General features: G+C 31.3%; 1 protein-coding gene across 3 annotated transcripts in view; it reads left to right on the forward strand.

Annotated features, from left to right (window-relative positions):
- Positions 1-15494, forward strand: part of PTPRQ (protein tyrosine phosphatase, receptor type Q) — a 179937-nt gene that overhangs the window by 145393 nt on the left and 19050 nt on the right. For 2 of the 3 annotated variants that reach the window (XM_023521153.1, XM_023521158.1), the window contains exons 38-39: positions 10827-10908; positions 14071-14161. In XM_023521153.1, the coding sequence (XP_023376921.1) occupies positions 10827-10908; positions 14071-14161 (173 nt within the window). Of the gene's footprint in view, positions 1-10157; positions 10185-10826; positions 10909-14070; positions 14162-15494 lie in introns of all 3 variants that reach the window. The other variant, XM_023521148.1, reaches the window with a different exon arrangement.

The raw sequence follows: 15494 nt of genomic DNA on the forward strand, positions 1-15494 counted from the left end.
GACTGCTTTATTTAACCTTGACTCTTCATTATTTATTTTCCAACTTCCACATGTGTTTATGTATATGTCACCTCATTTGCAAAATGATGTAGAAGTTTCTTTCAAATATTTTTCAAATAATTATTATTTATTTTTGCATATAGAAAATTAGCATATATGACCCTTAGTAATAGTAAAGTTCATAATTTTAGTTTCCATTCTTTTTACTTTATCATTTGTTTGTTATGATCTCAGTACTTGTGTCTGAAAAACATTGTTATCTGTAATTCCAATGGCAAGCACATAATAATATTCTTTGCTTGATTTATTATAGAAATTTATTAAAATAACTACCAAGTGGTTTGGGTACTAACTCTTCATTACAGAGCTTTATGTCCAGCTTTACTATTTATTGAAGGTTTTTTATATTAATAAAGTCACTAATACATTCGACAATATGACTAAAAAAAATAGTAACTAACAGATCTATAATTAGTCAGATACACATATATGGGTCCGTCCTTCACTAAAGCTGTAAAGCTCTTCATCTGTCTTTGAGGTGCTGGAAGATTTAAATGTATTTAATGCCATACAGTTCTAATGAGGATAGAGCCACAGAGATTGATGGTTGATTCTGGAAGTGAAGAATCCAGGAGTTTGAGGATGCCATATGTCCTTGTTATTTGCAAGAAAGAACTGAGATAATTTCCTTTAAGTCTACCCAGTTAACATAATCGGTGTTTCTAATATTCTTACTTGAGGCTCATGCATGTTCTTTTTCATCCAAACTCTTCACTTTCCTCATGCTATTTTCTTTCAGTTTTCCTCAATGTTTTATGTCTTCACATGTCCATAGAGAAATGATAAAAGAAGAATATCTAATCAGTCATTAAAATATTAGTTTTGAGAGTTATTTAGTTGACAGAAGAAGTCATTACAATGCTAGGTACCGAATTCTTTCAAGTATTTGGGGTTTTATAGTTAAGAAATTATTTAACTATTTTATCTGCCTGTATATTTATGTATATTTTAAGATTCATCCTATAATTTTTGTACATGTAAACTCTCATTATTTAATTGTATTCTACCTTGTTTCACTAAATATCTGAAGAATAATTCTCTCACTTTATACTTTTCTTTCCCAAAGGAGAACAAAACTCAAAAATTTAGTACTTTATAATTCCATGAGAACATTCGGAGGTATACCAAAATAATGTTTTAAATTCTTATTTGGAATGATAATTATGTTATTTCATTATGCACATTTTATATGTAAATTTAGACAATGCAATTTACATTTCTTAGTAAGAATATTTAATATTTTTGGCTCATCTATTCTACAGTTACCAGGTTAGAAAATGACCTGTGGGTTTTGTTATGTAATAAATGAATGAACAAAACAACATTTTGTGATCACTCCTTCAAAACACAGCCACTTAATCCGCTGAAGTGAGAAAGGTTTCTAGGAGAAAATATTAGCAAGATTAGCATGGACACACAGGTAAAACATAGACCTGTCTCTTTAAAATTGCTGAGACTGACTTACATTATGGATTGTTTTTAACTAATTCAAGTGTAACACAGACTACCTTCCCATAAGTGTCATAATACCTCCAAATAAATAATGAAACAGAACTTTCACGAGTTAGATATTCTATTTGCTAAAAAAGTTTATTTTCACTGTCTTCTTTTCATACTTAAGTTATAGAAATTTTGTGTCCTATGGTAAGTAAATAAAAAAAAATAGTAGAATAACAATTATCAATGTTTCTAATATTTTTACTTGACAGATGTTTAGTTTCTTCTAGGCCTCAATTTTTTTTCCAAAAAATTTGTACTTTATTTCATACTAATTATCTTGCCTGTTTTAGTTGAATGAATGTAATGGTACATTATTTAAAGACTCAAGGCCCAATCCAGTAATCATGAATGGAATTAAAATTCTCAACAAAATGAAGCAAGACAATTGAATTGCTAGTCTAAGAGTTTCTCTCTTCAATAACTTTAGATATTTGCATGTTGAATTATTGTTAAACATATAGTTATGCCCTCAGGAAGCTACCATTTAAAAGGATACCATAAATGTGCTTTGTATCAGAATACATTTGCTTTTGTTATTGTTATTTCTAATATTTATAAAATTAAAAATTATCCAAATCTACTTTTATGTAGGGTTTGCTAACATAATAATTGCTACTGTTTATGAGCCATTTCTATGTCTTAAATTCTGTATGTAATGATCGCAAATAATTCTTTCTATCTTTGTAGTAGGTACTCTTATCCTCATTTTACAAATGAAAAACAAAAGATGCTTAGAGCTTTTAAGTAACTGTTCAGGATCATACATCTAGTAAATAGGTCAGCCATGATGCTAGCCCAGGTCTGTTTGATTCTGAGATATCATGATACATGTGTTTGTGTGTGTGTGTGTGTGTGTGTGTGTGTGTGTGTGTGTGTGTGTGTGTGTTTAATTCTGAGGCATGCTAGATGAGATCAATATGAACCCTCCTAAATAGACAAGGACTCTTGGTATCCTTCTTCAAAGAGTGTTTTCTGTACAGAGAATGATTCTAAGGGAAGAACTGCTTCTTTTAAATTATTTATTCTCTAGTTATATGGAGCAAAAGAATGATGACATTTGGGCATAGGTTCAAACTTGCAGAAACTGGAAAATCTTTGGTAGTGCAATTTTTATTGTGGCTTCAATAAGAATACATAGTATTTGACCGATATATGAAATTCTATGTAAAATAGCATTTTATTTGTCAGTTTTTTGACAGATTCTTGTCATTAATTTTACTTCTGTCTTAAACTATTTTACAAGCAATGGCAAAAATATAAGAATGCAGATAAGAAATATCTGACTAATATGTGAATTCAAGACAAGAAATGTCCTGAAGTAGAATAAAGCTTAAGGTTTGTAATGCTCATGTTCTTGTGTTAGCAAATCAAAAGTAATACAGTGTGTTTGTATACTAAATAAATAATGAATCTTTACTTCCAGATACTCTTCATTTTTCTTTAGACGCAAGGAGATTTTTGTCATCCAGTAAGTTACTGTGGTGATGCAGAGCTCTGCTGTGATTATTTTAATCTTGTCAGGTGGTGTGCTCTATTTTTTAAATACATATTTTGTTGAGCGTTTTGTTGTTTAATATGTTGTTTTTTAAAGCCAAAAAAAATAAAAACAAAAAACAAAAAAAAAACTTTCTACTTATAATGTGTCCTCTATAAAATTGCATGCTATTGATATGGTAAAATGCACATTGTCTCAAAATGTGCATGTCCTAAAACTTTGCTGTGTTCTCATGTTGTGTTAGCTTTGATAGTAAAATAAGTGTTCACCTAGATTTCTTCACTTGCTTTTTATCCTTTTATTACCATGACACAAAGCTGAGTTTGCCATCTGACAGGTGGAATCTGGGTTTGCACTACACACAAGCTCATTTCAACTATTGCAGATAGTAATCTGTAAGGACCAAGATGATGACATTTCCTGTTCTCTCACTTTGAGGCATTTAGAGTGACACCTTTCCTGGAATCTTTACTTCTACCCTAACTACCGGATAGCCAACTGTGCATGTTTATAGGCACTCCTCTGATGCTCAGAAATGCTGTTTTTATCCTAGCACAAAAATTGCTTTATACATTCTAAGGATAGCATAGCAAAAATGTCAGCATTAGCTTGGAGCCCAGCAATTGATTGCATGCCCCAGTGATAATCAGTTTCTTCACAAAAAGGATGTGAATGGAGGCAGGGAATGAAAATGCATTTGATTTCAAAATCCCAAATCTACTAAAGAGGAGTCAGTCTCCATGAGCCACAATGCTGAATGGGGATAATGCTCCCATCATTCTCATTGACCGTGAATAGCACTCAGCACAATTAAAATAGAGGAAGCCAGGCCTATTTCTACTTTAATCACATTTAGCATTTTGGAATATAGTTAATCTTGTTTTACTTTATATTAACTAATTACCAAGTTCCCACTGACAGAATTAAAATAGTTTTATGAAAATACTTTTCCTTAAAGGACCTGCTTGATCAGATTCAAACATTTGTCAAAGTAAGACATTGTTGAACTAAAGATTTAAGTGATCACATCACACATAAAAGATCAATTTCCAACCAGCACTCAAAGCTGACCTCTCAGCATTCCAGACTCAAAGCAGCAGTCTGGTTGAGTAACACTGCTGAATGTCTTTCTTCATCATCATTAAACAGAATGCTTTTACTCTTTGTTTCTTTTGCTTTATGCTATTAGTACCTCAGAGAAAAATGCTTTCATTTTTATAGAACTCTCACTGTCTCTCCTCTATCACCAACTTTTTTCTCCTAGAGTCAGTGATTAGTGTTCTGCTCAGTCAGAGCTCTTGCTTTGACAGAGCAAAACTTAATAGTTTGGGTTAATGAGAGCCTTTAGAGAACACCTCTACATAGATTACATTGTTAAGGTAGATGTGGTCTTCTTCTAAATTTAGTTTTCAGAGGTTGCCTTCTAACATCTAATAGGGGAACTTTATTGCTTATCTGCCACACTAGCTAATACTTCAGGCTGTGAGGATTTTCATTTTAGATGGTATTATGTCATCTGTCTCCTTTCCATTAAGTTCTCACTGAGAACTTTGCCCATCTCTTCACACAGCTGTCAGCAGGCTCTTCATCCTATCTACTGCTTCTTCCCTATTGCCCCTGAGGTAGCTAAGCTTATGCCCATGGTTTTAATTTAGAATACATGGTTGACAAAATAAAGCAACAGCCAAGAATTTGTTTTCAAATGTGCTAATATGGAGAGGGTTAGTGATGAGAAAAATTCAACTCCTGCCACCCTGGGAACCTTATCTCATCACTTTGACATCAGCAAGAATGTTGCTTTCCCATATCTATCTAAAAACCCATTTCACCTTGTTTGAGTAAAAGAAATATCACCTGGGCACCCATCAAGTGCCAGGCACTGTTCTCGGCACTGGAAATACTGATGAAAAAGGAAAGGGCATTTCTTCCAGAGAGATGCCATTCAAATAGCTAAGCTCCTTTTAAACCTATTTGTCCTCACAGATATGAGGAGACAGACTGAGAAAGTACTTAGATTTCACTTACTTACTGATTGTTTTCTGTAAATAAGAAAGATATTACACTACTCACTTATTCAGATGGTATGTTTAGCTTATAGAGTGAAGTTTTAGTGTCAGCTATATAGTACCAGCCATAGGTTAGGATAATCAGTTTAACTGATACTGAAGACCACAGAAATGTTATTGGTTATTTTATAAAAGAATGAATAAGGATTTGAAAGGATACTTTTTTAAAGCCTTTAACAAGTGAAAACAATAGGAAGGAACAAAAATTAAGACAACTTTTAAAACTGAGTAATGGAATATCATTGCAGAAGTAGCTGTAAATGTCAGAATAATTAATGACTTGATGAAATATATAAACTAAAAACTCACACTCAACACTTTACAAAACCTGGAAAGATTAATTAATATGCTTTACCAGAGAGAAAGATTCTTTACAAATTTTTATTTGACTATGAAGTACATGTAAATGTGTACAAATATGTATTTTTATATCAAGGCAAAAGAATTTGAGGTTCTTTTCTTTTTATCCTGATCTAACCAATTAAGTAAAACCACAAATTTTCTCACTTTGTCCTATGCCACTGGTAATGCTGATTTAAGCTGCTCATCTATATGCTATCATCTATGGCTCTCTATTTGAACTATATTTTAGTTCCCTATAGATTTCAACTAATTGACCTTGAGGGAAAGCTGAGTCTCTGTGACAATATGGTCTTCAATCACCACTGCCAACATAAATAAATGGTTCCTCTCTGGATCTATCAAGAGTAATCTGAGCGGAATTTAAGTTTTTGATAGACTTTTAAAAAATGAACCCAAACATGAAATAATACCCTTCCAGCAAAAAAGCATAGGATTTAAGACAACTAAGATTCATGTAATAAAAAATGTTTAGCCTTTTATATTGAAAAGTGGTCATTTATCTTATTGAAATCTAGACAGTTCTAAAATTGATTTCTATACTGATGAACTGAATATGATTTGGCAATAATCTTCACTATCATAAGTGAATAAAATAAGAATACCATACCAGTCTAAAATGCTTTCCATTTAACAATTTTTAAAGATTTCTTTTAAATCTTAGTAAAAATAATGTTTTCTATTTGAATTTCTTTAAGTGTCTTCACAGAGCACTTGGTTTGAAAATAGCACTCCTTCTGAAATAACATTGTTGACTTTCATGCACAGTAATTTCTGTAAATTTGTGTGTGTATCTAACCCAATTTTTCTAATTACTTCATCAGTGATAAGTCAATTCATTTTTCTCATATTATATCCCACCTTCTTTTCTAATTTCCTGCATTATTGTCAAAATTAATATTTTTCTTATTTAAAAATAAAAATTTAAAACCTCAAGGAAAAACAAAATTCAGAACATAGCCAATACTTAAGGAGAAAATGATATCCATGTGATATGAAGCTAAGAATCAAAGCAATTCAATGGAAAGAAACTATAGACAACAAGAAAAAAAAATCTAATTTTTATTTGAATTAGGTAATTTATGCCCATTTTGGCATAAATTTAAGCTATCCATATAGGTATTTCAAGATTTCGGTTCACACATAACTGTGACATCAGCATAGACTGGACAGTTACATAAAAATTAGACTATTAGAAGCTTTGATTCTCACATTATGTAAATACAAGTATGAAGTACAGATTACATTAAGTGATTGAGTTTAGATAAAAAGATACAAAAGAAAATAAAGCCAAAACACACCCTACTTCTTTTTTTATTACTTAAGTAGAAAAGAGCGACTTTATTGTTCTGATATCTTATTTCCTAACAAAGTATCTAGCACCTGTTAAATTCTAATATTAAGTGATATGATATGGCTTTTGTTTAGACTCATACTGTTTTTTGATCCTACTTATCTAAAGCTTTGAGGTAGGACCATATGAGAATTCTTAATTGTTTAATATTTAGTGCAAAATTGATTCAACTCAGTTATTCTCTCCTTATCAGAGTACTTATATTTAGCTTACTGTGTGTCTTAGTCTGAATTCATCCATAATTGTATACTTAACAATGATTTATTCATTGTCCACTATGAATAAGGTTCTGAGGGACTTGAAGTAAGTTAGGTGTTAATCCTGCCCCTGCCTTCAAGTATTTATGAACCTTAGTGCATGTATCCTTAATGCATGTACTTAAATAGCCATAATACAGGGTGGAAGGTGATGGTTTCACAGAAGGAAAAATTATTTTCTCAGTAATAGAACAAGGAAAGGTCCATGAAGGAGTTAACATTTGAATCAGCCATTAAGGAATCAGTAGAATCTGCTTGTGAGAAAACACCTGGAATGGTACATACTGAGAGGGAGAGATACCAAGAGAATACTTGGAGTGCGAACAGAGTGTATGAAGGGGAGCTATAAGGAATAATGTCAGAAATATGGGCATGATTAGAAATGTTTTTACGTGATTATTTGAAAACTTAGTATTTATAGTCATTATATTAGAGATTTATTTAGCACTTTGAAGTGAAAACCAGAAAATAAGACTAGGATTTGATGTCTAGATATTTGTGACCACTCTTTATTCAGGAACCATGATTAGGAAGAATAAAATAGGAAATCTTGCTGCTTAATTTAGCACAATCTAGCCTACCCATTTGTGAGTAAATTTAAGACCGAATATTCTTTTAAAAACAAAAAAAAAATCTTTCTTTATATTATTAATTATAGAACAGATGAGTAGGAGGAGCTTGAGTTATACAAAATAAACTAGAAAAAGTAATTCTAGTACTAATGATAGTAACTAACATTTATGTGTTGTTTACAGCCAGGGAATTTTCTAAGCGTTTTACATATATGGCTTTGATTGACATATTTTACCCCATTTTCCAAATTAGGAAACTGAGGCACAGAAAGATCAAGTAACTTGTTCAAGATAATATAGCTGGTATTTGTTGGTGCAGATATTTGAAGCCATTAGGGACATCATATTTTATAAGAAGGAAATAATTTACAAATATCCACCTAAGTCCAATAGCTAGCCGGTTATGGTTTAAAATTAGTATCTTTAGAGAGATCTTTCAAATGCAAAAGAAAATAATAAAAGTAGTAAAATAAAAGTAATTTCCTGTAGCATTTTTCACTGAAAAAAAAAAACATCTGACTTTAAAGGAAAAAAATTATTCAATTAGTTATGATTTCTAAATGAGAATAGAAATCAATAAAAAAGCAAGAATATGAATAATAATATGATGCTTTAGCTATTTCTTGCTCATTTATATTTTAATATGATTATTTGTGTTTAACATCTCTTGGGGATTAACATCTCTTGGGGATTTCATTAATGTGTACCAATTCTTTAAATGACTTACTGATGGCTGCCCAGAAACCAGCTCTATTTTAGATTCTAGATATTCTAGTAAAAATATTTGCCAGTGTGGCCTCAAGTAATCCTGGACCCTTTTAACCAGAGAGAATCTTTTAAGTCTAACTATCCTTATATAGGTGGACAATAAGGCTGTTATTAAATCACGGCCTGTTAGTGTGTTTGAATTTCACCAATCACAAACTGAAAAATGTTCCTTGTTACTGTAAAAATGGTCTCCACGCAACTCAAGACTCTTCATTTCCACTTGGTAGGGAAATTGATTTGTTAATTCGAGTATCACGTTTATTTCTATCTTAAGCTCAGTTAATTAGGATTTGCCCAACCAAACTTCATTGCCACAGCAATTTCTGAGGAACAGCACTGGGTCATCAGGCATCTAAGGGGGCAGAGGTAGTGTGGGTCTAGTTCATAATGTCTTTTTTTCTTGCTTAAGGGGTAATTATTTCCAACAGGGAATTTTTCCTAGTCCCCACTGTCGCAATGTCAGAAATGTGTCCAGACTGTCTAATTCAGACACTGTGTCTTCCTGTCCCCAAACCAGGGCTTCTTCTGATTCGATAGCCCATTTAGCCATCTCTGTATCCATCTAGAGTTGGGATTTCTCTGTTGCCTTCTTAGAATCACCAGAATAGTGGGAAGCCTTCAAGCTCATGCACCAAGACTTTGCTCAAGCACTGCAGTTTTATCACTGTGATGCCATGTTTGGTAACATGATGTTCTACTAGGTTATACCCTGAGAGGCTGGCTGGGAGATACCTCCTTTGGTTTGGGGACACCTACATCATTAACCAAGAATTCTATCATTCTTCTTGAAAATACTTGCTCCAGCATTCCCATATATTTTACCAGTCCTGGTATTTTAATGAAATATACTTCTTTTTGATGCATGTTTTCTTCATTTGAACATTTGTGAACATTTTCATAATATTCATTATACCACATTTTTCAATCTAATTATTTCCTTTCGTTCATCCTTTACTTCAAAAATCACATCTTCTTATAAGTAGTCTTCACTAAGGAATGCATAAAATCATACCCAATAATATTTAAAAATTAAAACTTTTTATAAGTTATAGGTTTTATTGATTTAATTAAACTTCGTGACTTTTGTGTTTTTTGCAGTGCTAAGTTATTGTGCATGACAAATGTGTTACTAAACATGTGCCCATCTCTGAATTTGTGTGCTGCATAGTCTATTTAGATGTTAAAAATTATTTTAATATTTTTCGGAGTATAAATAACTTGACCAATGAACTGTCACAAAAAAATATGTCTTAAGTAATTCAAATGATATGATTTTGTTATGGTTACATATTCATCAAAACTCACTTATGAAACAAGACAGGCAATATAATATCATTTTTCAAAGTTCCATTCTTCTTGGTTCAGCACTCTCTATTGGACAAAGAAAATTTTTTTTTAAATCTCCATTAACTTTCTTAGATCATTGAATGCTATGTAATATATTAAAAAATAACCCATTTTTAATGTAGTGCTCCAAATACCTAACAATATAAAAAGGTTCCTTCTTAACCTGAGAGAGAGGCTAAATTATTATTTGGCCATATTACGGTTCAAACAATATATAATTTTTAAAAATGAAATAGATTCTAAAATAATGATCATGTGTCAGATAAAGGCATAGCACATTACACATTACTGATTTATATTTTTCTGATTTTAATCTAGAACTCTTTCAGAAAGAGCTGTACCTTCAACTCAATGCATTTAACACAATCTCTGTTGCAGGTTACTTAGTTATAGAAAATCCATCAAGTAAGTTTGTGAAATATCTTTTTTTTGAATATCAACTTTAGACTCACTGATTTGATGAATTTTAATGTGTGGTTCCTTTTTTGTATGTTTGTTAGAAAAACCTCTAAGCTAGATATAAATCATAAAAGCATGACTAATTGCATGGTAACTGGAGAAATGCTTTCTCTCTCTCTGGGGCAAAGCCTGCATGTCTGTATTTTAGCTTGGGAAGTAATACGGGGATATTTAAACTCCTTGGGGTTTAAAAACCATGTCATTATGAGAATGAGGTCACTGCAATATTTTATATCTTCTAAAACCTTCTAATGTATAAAATGCTTTCTGTATGACAAAGAGGTATTATGCGCTTTAGGATTCAATGATAACTTTACATTTACTTGAAAAACTTCCCTCATTAAAATGTTAATCATTCATTTAAAGTCACTTAAAAATTGAAGGAATTTTGTACCATGAATACAAAGGAAGAAAACTTTACAAAGGGGAAAAATTAATTTTGTAAGTGTGACAGAGTCACTTTAAAAGGCTGGGTGGTTTATGGGGTTTGAAATGTCCGTTGTTCTGTAACTTGTTCACCAGTGCCAATGCGAAAGTGAAAGAACTCAATCTAACGTGACTCCGTTTTATACCTTTCTTTGCTTGGAGGCCGATAAGCAAGAAATCTTTCCTGCAACATGTTGAAGAGCTTTGCACAAACAACAACCTAAAGTTTCAAGAAGAATTTTCGGTATGTTACTAGCAGTTGTCACAACATTGCCAGACCTCCAGTCGTTTCATGTGTCACATTTCATGTCCATTTTAAGCATGCAAGGCCATGAAGGACACTGGCCTTGATAATCAATACCCAATTACCAGGTTGATTGTTTGGATAGTAATGTGAGATAGGGCAGCCTCTGGTGCAACCTGAACAAAATTACTCACCTGCTGTGTCAGGAAAAGGTGCACTTCTTCAGACCTCCCTGGGAATAGCATCCTGGCCTGGTTTCGTACTGCTCTCTCATCCAGATGTAGATGCAAATCTATAATGCTGTATTTCTTGAGTTTTGTTTGGGTACAAGGCTTGAGTTATACAATATATGTAGTTTTATAGTTAAATAATTATTTTAGATATAAACACTAAATAATTCCAATTTAGATTTGCCTATTTAGTTTGTTAGTGATACAGATGAACCTGACAGCAGAACTTAATGTTTTGAGAAACTATAAAAATAACTTTATTTTTATAACTGTCCAAAAATTAAAAAATGATAAGTAATCTCCATGTTTTACAAGTCCTGATTTTAAGTTGCTATGTAATAAATGCTATTTTATGTTATGGAGAATATGTAAAATTAAGAACTTGTCACCCAAAAACTACTTAAAAGTTAAGAAATGATTTTGTTGTTTTTAACATTTTGCATATTTATAAATTGAAATAAATTGAAATTATTTTAAAACATAAGATAGATATCAGATCTTCAAATTATTTTGACTTGTAAGCATCTTTCTTAACTTAGATGATTATTTTGTATAATGAAAATAAAACAGGTTTCTAAATGTCACCAAAACTTTATTTTTTCATGAAATTCTTAGTGTGTGAATTTCTGAAACAAAGAATTGAACTATTGGCTTGAATAATTCAAGATTATAATATTTCAGTCTCTCAGGGAATAATAACAAAAATGTCAGAAGATTAATGGTATTTCCTACAGCTTTTTGGTTATGCTTCTTAAATAATATTGGTCTGGACTTAACAAAATCAGTGATACCATAAAACTCTTCTTAGTATTTACACAAAGAGAACTCTGAAGTTTTCAGAAGCAGAATTTCACTAGCGTAGGAGCAAATAAAATCACATTATGCATGACTGAGTAGATAAGTTTTATTAGCAGTAACATTTTCACAGATATTACATTGAGAAATTTTCTAGTTTAAATTTTTTGGAGATCATGATTTTAAGAACCTGGGTTTTTGTTATATAAGTATAGGTTTTGTGTATATATTATATAAATGTATATAAATATGTAAGGGGCTTCTTTTACAAAAATGTTTTTATTCTAATGCTATAATAAGTTTTTTAAAGCAAAATTGTGTTTTAATAAACAAATGCATATTTGATGCATATATTTGATAAACCTTATAACTCAGGTTATATTATATTTTATTATATTTTCAATATTTATAAGCTCCTATTATGTGATAGGCATTGTATCTGATACACCGATGTATATCAATTCAACACTTAATAGCTAAGTGACTTTTGGCAAATCACTTAAACTCTCTGTGCCTCAATGTCCTCATTTCTAAAATAATAGAAATTGTTATTATAATTGCTACCTCACTGAATTGTGAATACTAAAATGATTGAATGTGTATAATACTAAGAATAGTGGCTGATACAATTGTTAGCTATTATAATGATAATTCTTACCAGAAAGATGCTTATATTATAAGAACTGTATAAAAAAATTACGAATGCTCTATATTACGATAAAAAATGTGTTCATAAAAAAGTGATGATCAACTCTGTTTGGATAGCAGTCAGAAAAGACTTTACAAAAAGATAACCTTTAGGAAGAACGATTAACTTTAGGAAGAGCTAAAGTCCAATAAGTAGAAAAAGGGGCAAAGAAAGGTATTCCAGAGAGAGGGAATGAATGCGAAAGCATGAGGATACAAAATAGTCCAACTCATCTGTGATCCACTAAAAAGAAGGAACAGTAGGAGAAAGAGCTAACAGTAAGGAGGGTGGTTGAGGCCCTGTGTGCCCTGATAAGAATAACCAAGTGTACCATTACTCTTCAAACAGTCAACCTGGTAATTGGGTATTAATTATCAAGGCCAGAGCCATTTAAATCTATAAATAGAAACATCTATGTAAAATAATCATAGAATAGAAATACCACTTTTCAGGGGATTTCCAATTCACCTTTCTTCTCCCCTCCCCTGCATAGTTCTTTGTCTCTTACAAACATGCTGACCTATACTCTCAAAACCTTGACACAAGGAAGCTTTCCTAGGATTCCTCACTTGGTTAATTTTTTTCTAAGCCTTAGTGCTAACACACCAAATTCATACATATCCACTTGAAAAAAAGACTGTCTAGATTTTCTTTTTGAGGAACAATAAGAGGGAAGGGAGAAGTAGTCAATTAAAAGAAATAATTTATAATGATGTTGAATAAATTGTAAAAACACGTTTTTAACACTTGTCAAGAAATTTGGCAAGTTGAGACTTATTTCTAAAATTTTATAAATGTAAATCTCAGCTCAACAAAATAATGAACACATTTTCTTGCACCAACTTTCTTAATGATGAATGGATAATATCATGATTTTTCACCAGAATGTTAATAATAGATCTTCTTGACCCTTCGTCTGTGTCTGATAATTCTTAATCTCACTGTCGCATTCCACTATCGATTTAACAATGCCTACTGAGAACAGGAACTGACCTTTGGCATCTTCTCAAGCTGACCAGTGTTGTACCAATTAATAGGCATGAAATCACACTGCCTGACGAGAAAAAACAAAAAATAAATCACTAAACTCTCTTTCTCTACTAAGTAGACATTAAAATATTAAATTATATTAAGTATGTACCTGACAAAACCATTAGTAGAATATGGAAAAGTGTTACTAACATGGTTGCTACATCTTAGAGCTTCCCAAAATACAAAGAAATTATACCAGAGAGCAGTAGCCCAACTGACCATTCCATTCAGTATATTTTTGGTGAAAGTTTATGTAAGTTCATTAATATTAATTTAACCTTGTTTCGGTAATTACAAGAGGTGTTTTCAATTTAAAAATAAAAGGGTTTACAGAAAAGAATTGTCTTTTACTACTAAGTGGAATTTCTTATTTACCTCTGAAATAAATGTAAATTTTGCAATGACTTTATTCCACAGGAATTACCAAAATTTCTTCAGGATCTTTCTTCAACTGATGCCGACCTGCCTTGGAACAGAGCAAAAAACCGTTTTCCAAACATAAAACCATGTATGTGCGCTTATTATCTCTGGTTTTAGCTGTGGAATATTTTAACGTGACCACAAAATGCATCTTAGCATTTTATATTTCTTAAGTATATTTTACTGCATATTAATTGAATTATAATAATGTGCTTTGTTAGCAGCAACTTTCAAATTGTGTTTCCTTTGCTTTGTTAATATTTATTAAAGTTAATGTACATGGTTTCAGCCTGTTCACACAAGGTTCACTTATGCAGGTGCAAGAAACTATAGACCTAATAGTTTTCTTAGCTTTGTAATTTAACCCAAGTAACAAAACTCTCTAACATCTTTCTACAGACCTAGTTTTCAAACAAAAAGAGAAAGTTCATATGTAACTTTGTGCATTAGTTTCTCTTAAGAGCATGGCCTTGTTTTCTTATGGAATATAAAAAATGCATTGTAAAATATTCATTAAGATCAGAGTTCTTACCAGAATTGGTTTTACAAAGGAGGCAGGTTTGTGCCTTACCATAATAAACATGGCTTCGTTTTTCGATTAATTAGAAAAGAAACCATATTATTGCTCTAAGAATTTGCAGTTATGTGAAAGAAAAAACATAGCATTCCTCGGTTAATAATAATAAGTGTTTGATGTATTTTTTAAGCAGATGTTTCTTTCTATATTCTGACTTAATACACTTTACATTATGAAATAAAAAGTGATATTTTTGATGTTTTGAAATATTGTCAATATTATTTCAAAATCTAAAGTTTAAAATATTCCTAATTTTAGAGTTGACATGTATTTTTTTCTATGTGTTGTGCATTTTCAAAACTATATTGGGGAAAATTCCATACTTACAAATTAAACTCTCCCATCTAGAAAAACATGGACTTAGAGAAGAATACAATCATAGAATGTAAAATCATAATACATATGTATAGAAATAAATGGACCAAATTCTGATATCCTCTAGAACAAGAGGATAACTGAGTCATGAAATAAATTTAAGGAAACATGATATAAGAGATAGTAATCTAATGGAATCTGCTAATTACCAGTATTAGAATAGGATGAAAATACAAATAGCTTTAATCCTAAACTCCTTTCTAGAACAAAACAAACCATTAGTAAATGACTTTAAGAACAGTTGACAAATAAGACATTATAAGAAATGAGAAATGTTAGTATTACATCTCTAAATTTCTACGGCATAAACTTTCTCAACAAGTCCTTTTGTTTTTAATTTCAGAGAGTTAACCTGGATGAGATGCATCATAAGTTTAAGAGATATGGAAATTCTCATGTTTTTATATTCATCTGTACCTAAATTTCTATATTATATCTATATTCAGTATTTTTCAATGGATTTTTAGAG

The sequence above is a fragment of the Pteropus vampyrus genome, unplaced genomic scaffold (genome assembly GCF_000151845.1).
Source record: "Pteropus vampyrus isolate Shadow unplaced genomic scaffold, Pvam_2.0 Scaffold9, whole genome shotgun sequence".
Lineage (NCBI taxonomy): Eukaryota > Metazoa > Chordata > Mammalia > Chiroptera > Pteropodidae > Pteropus > Pteropus vampyrus.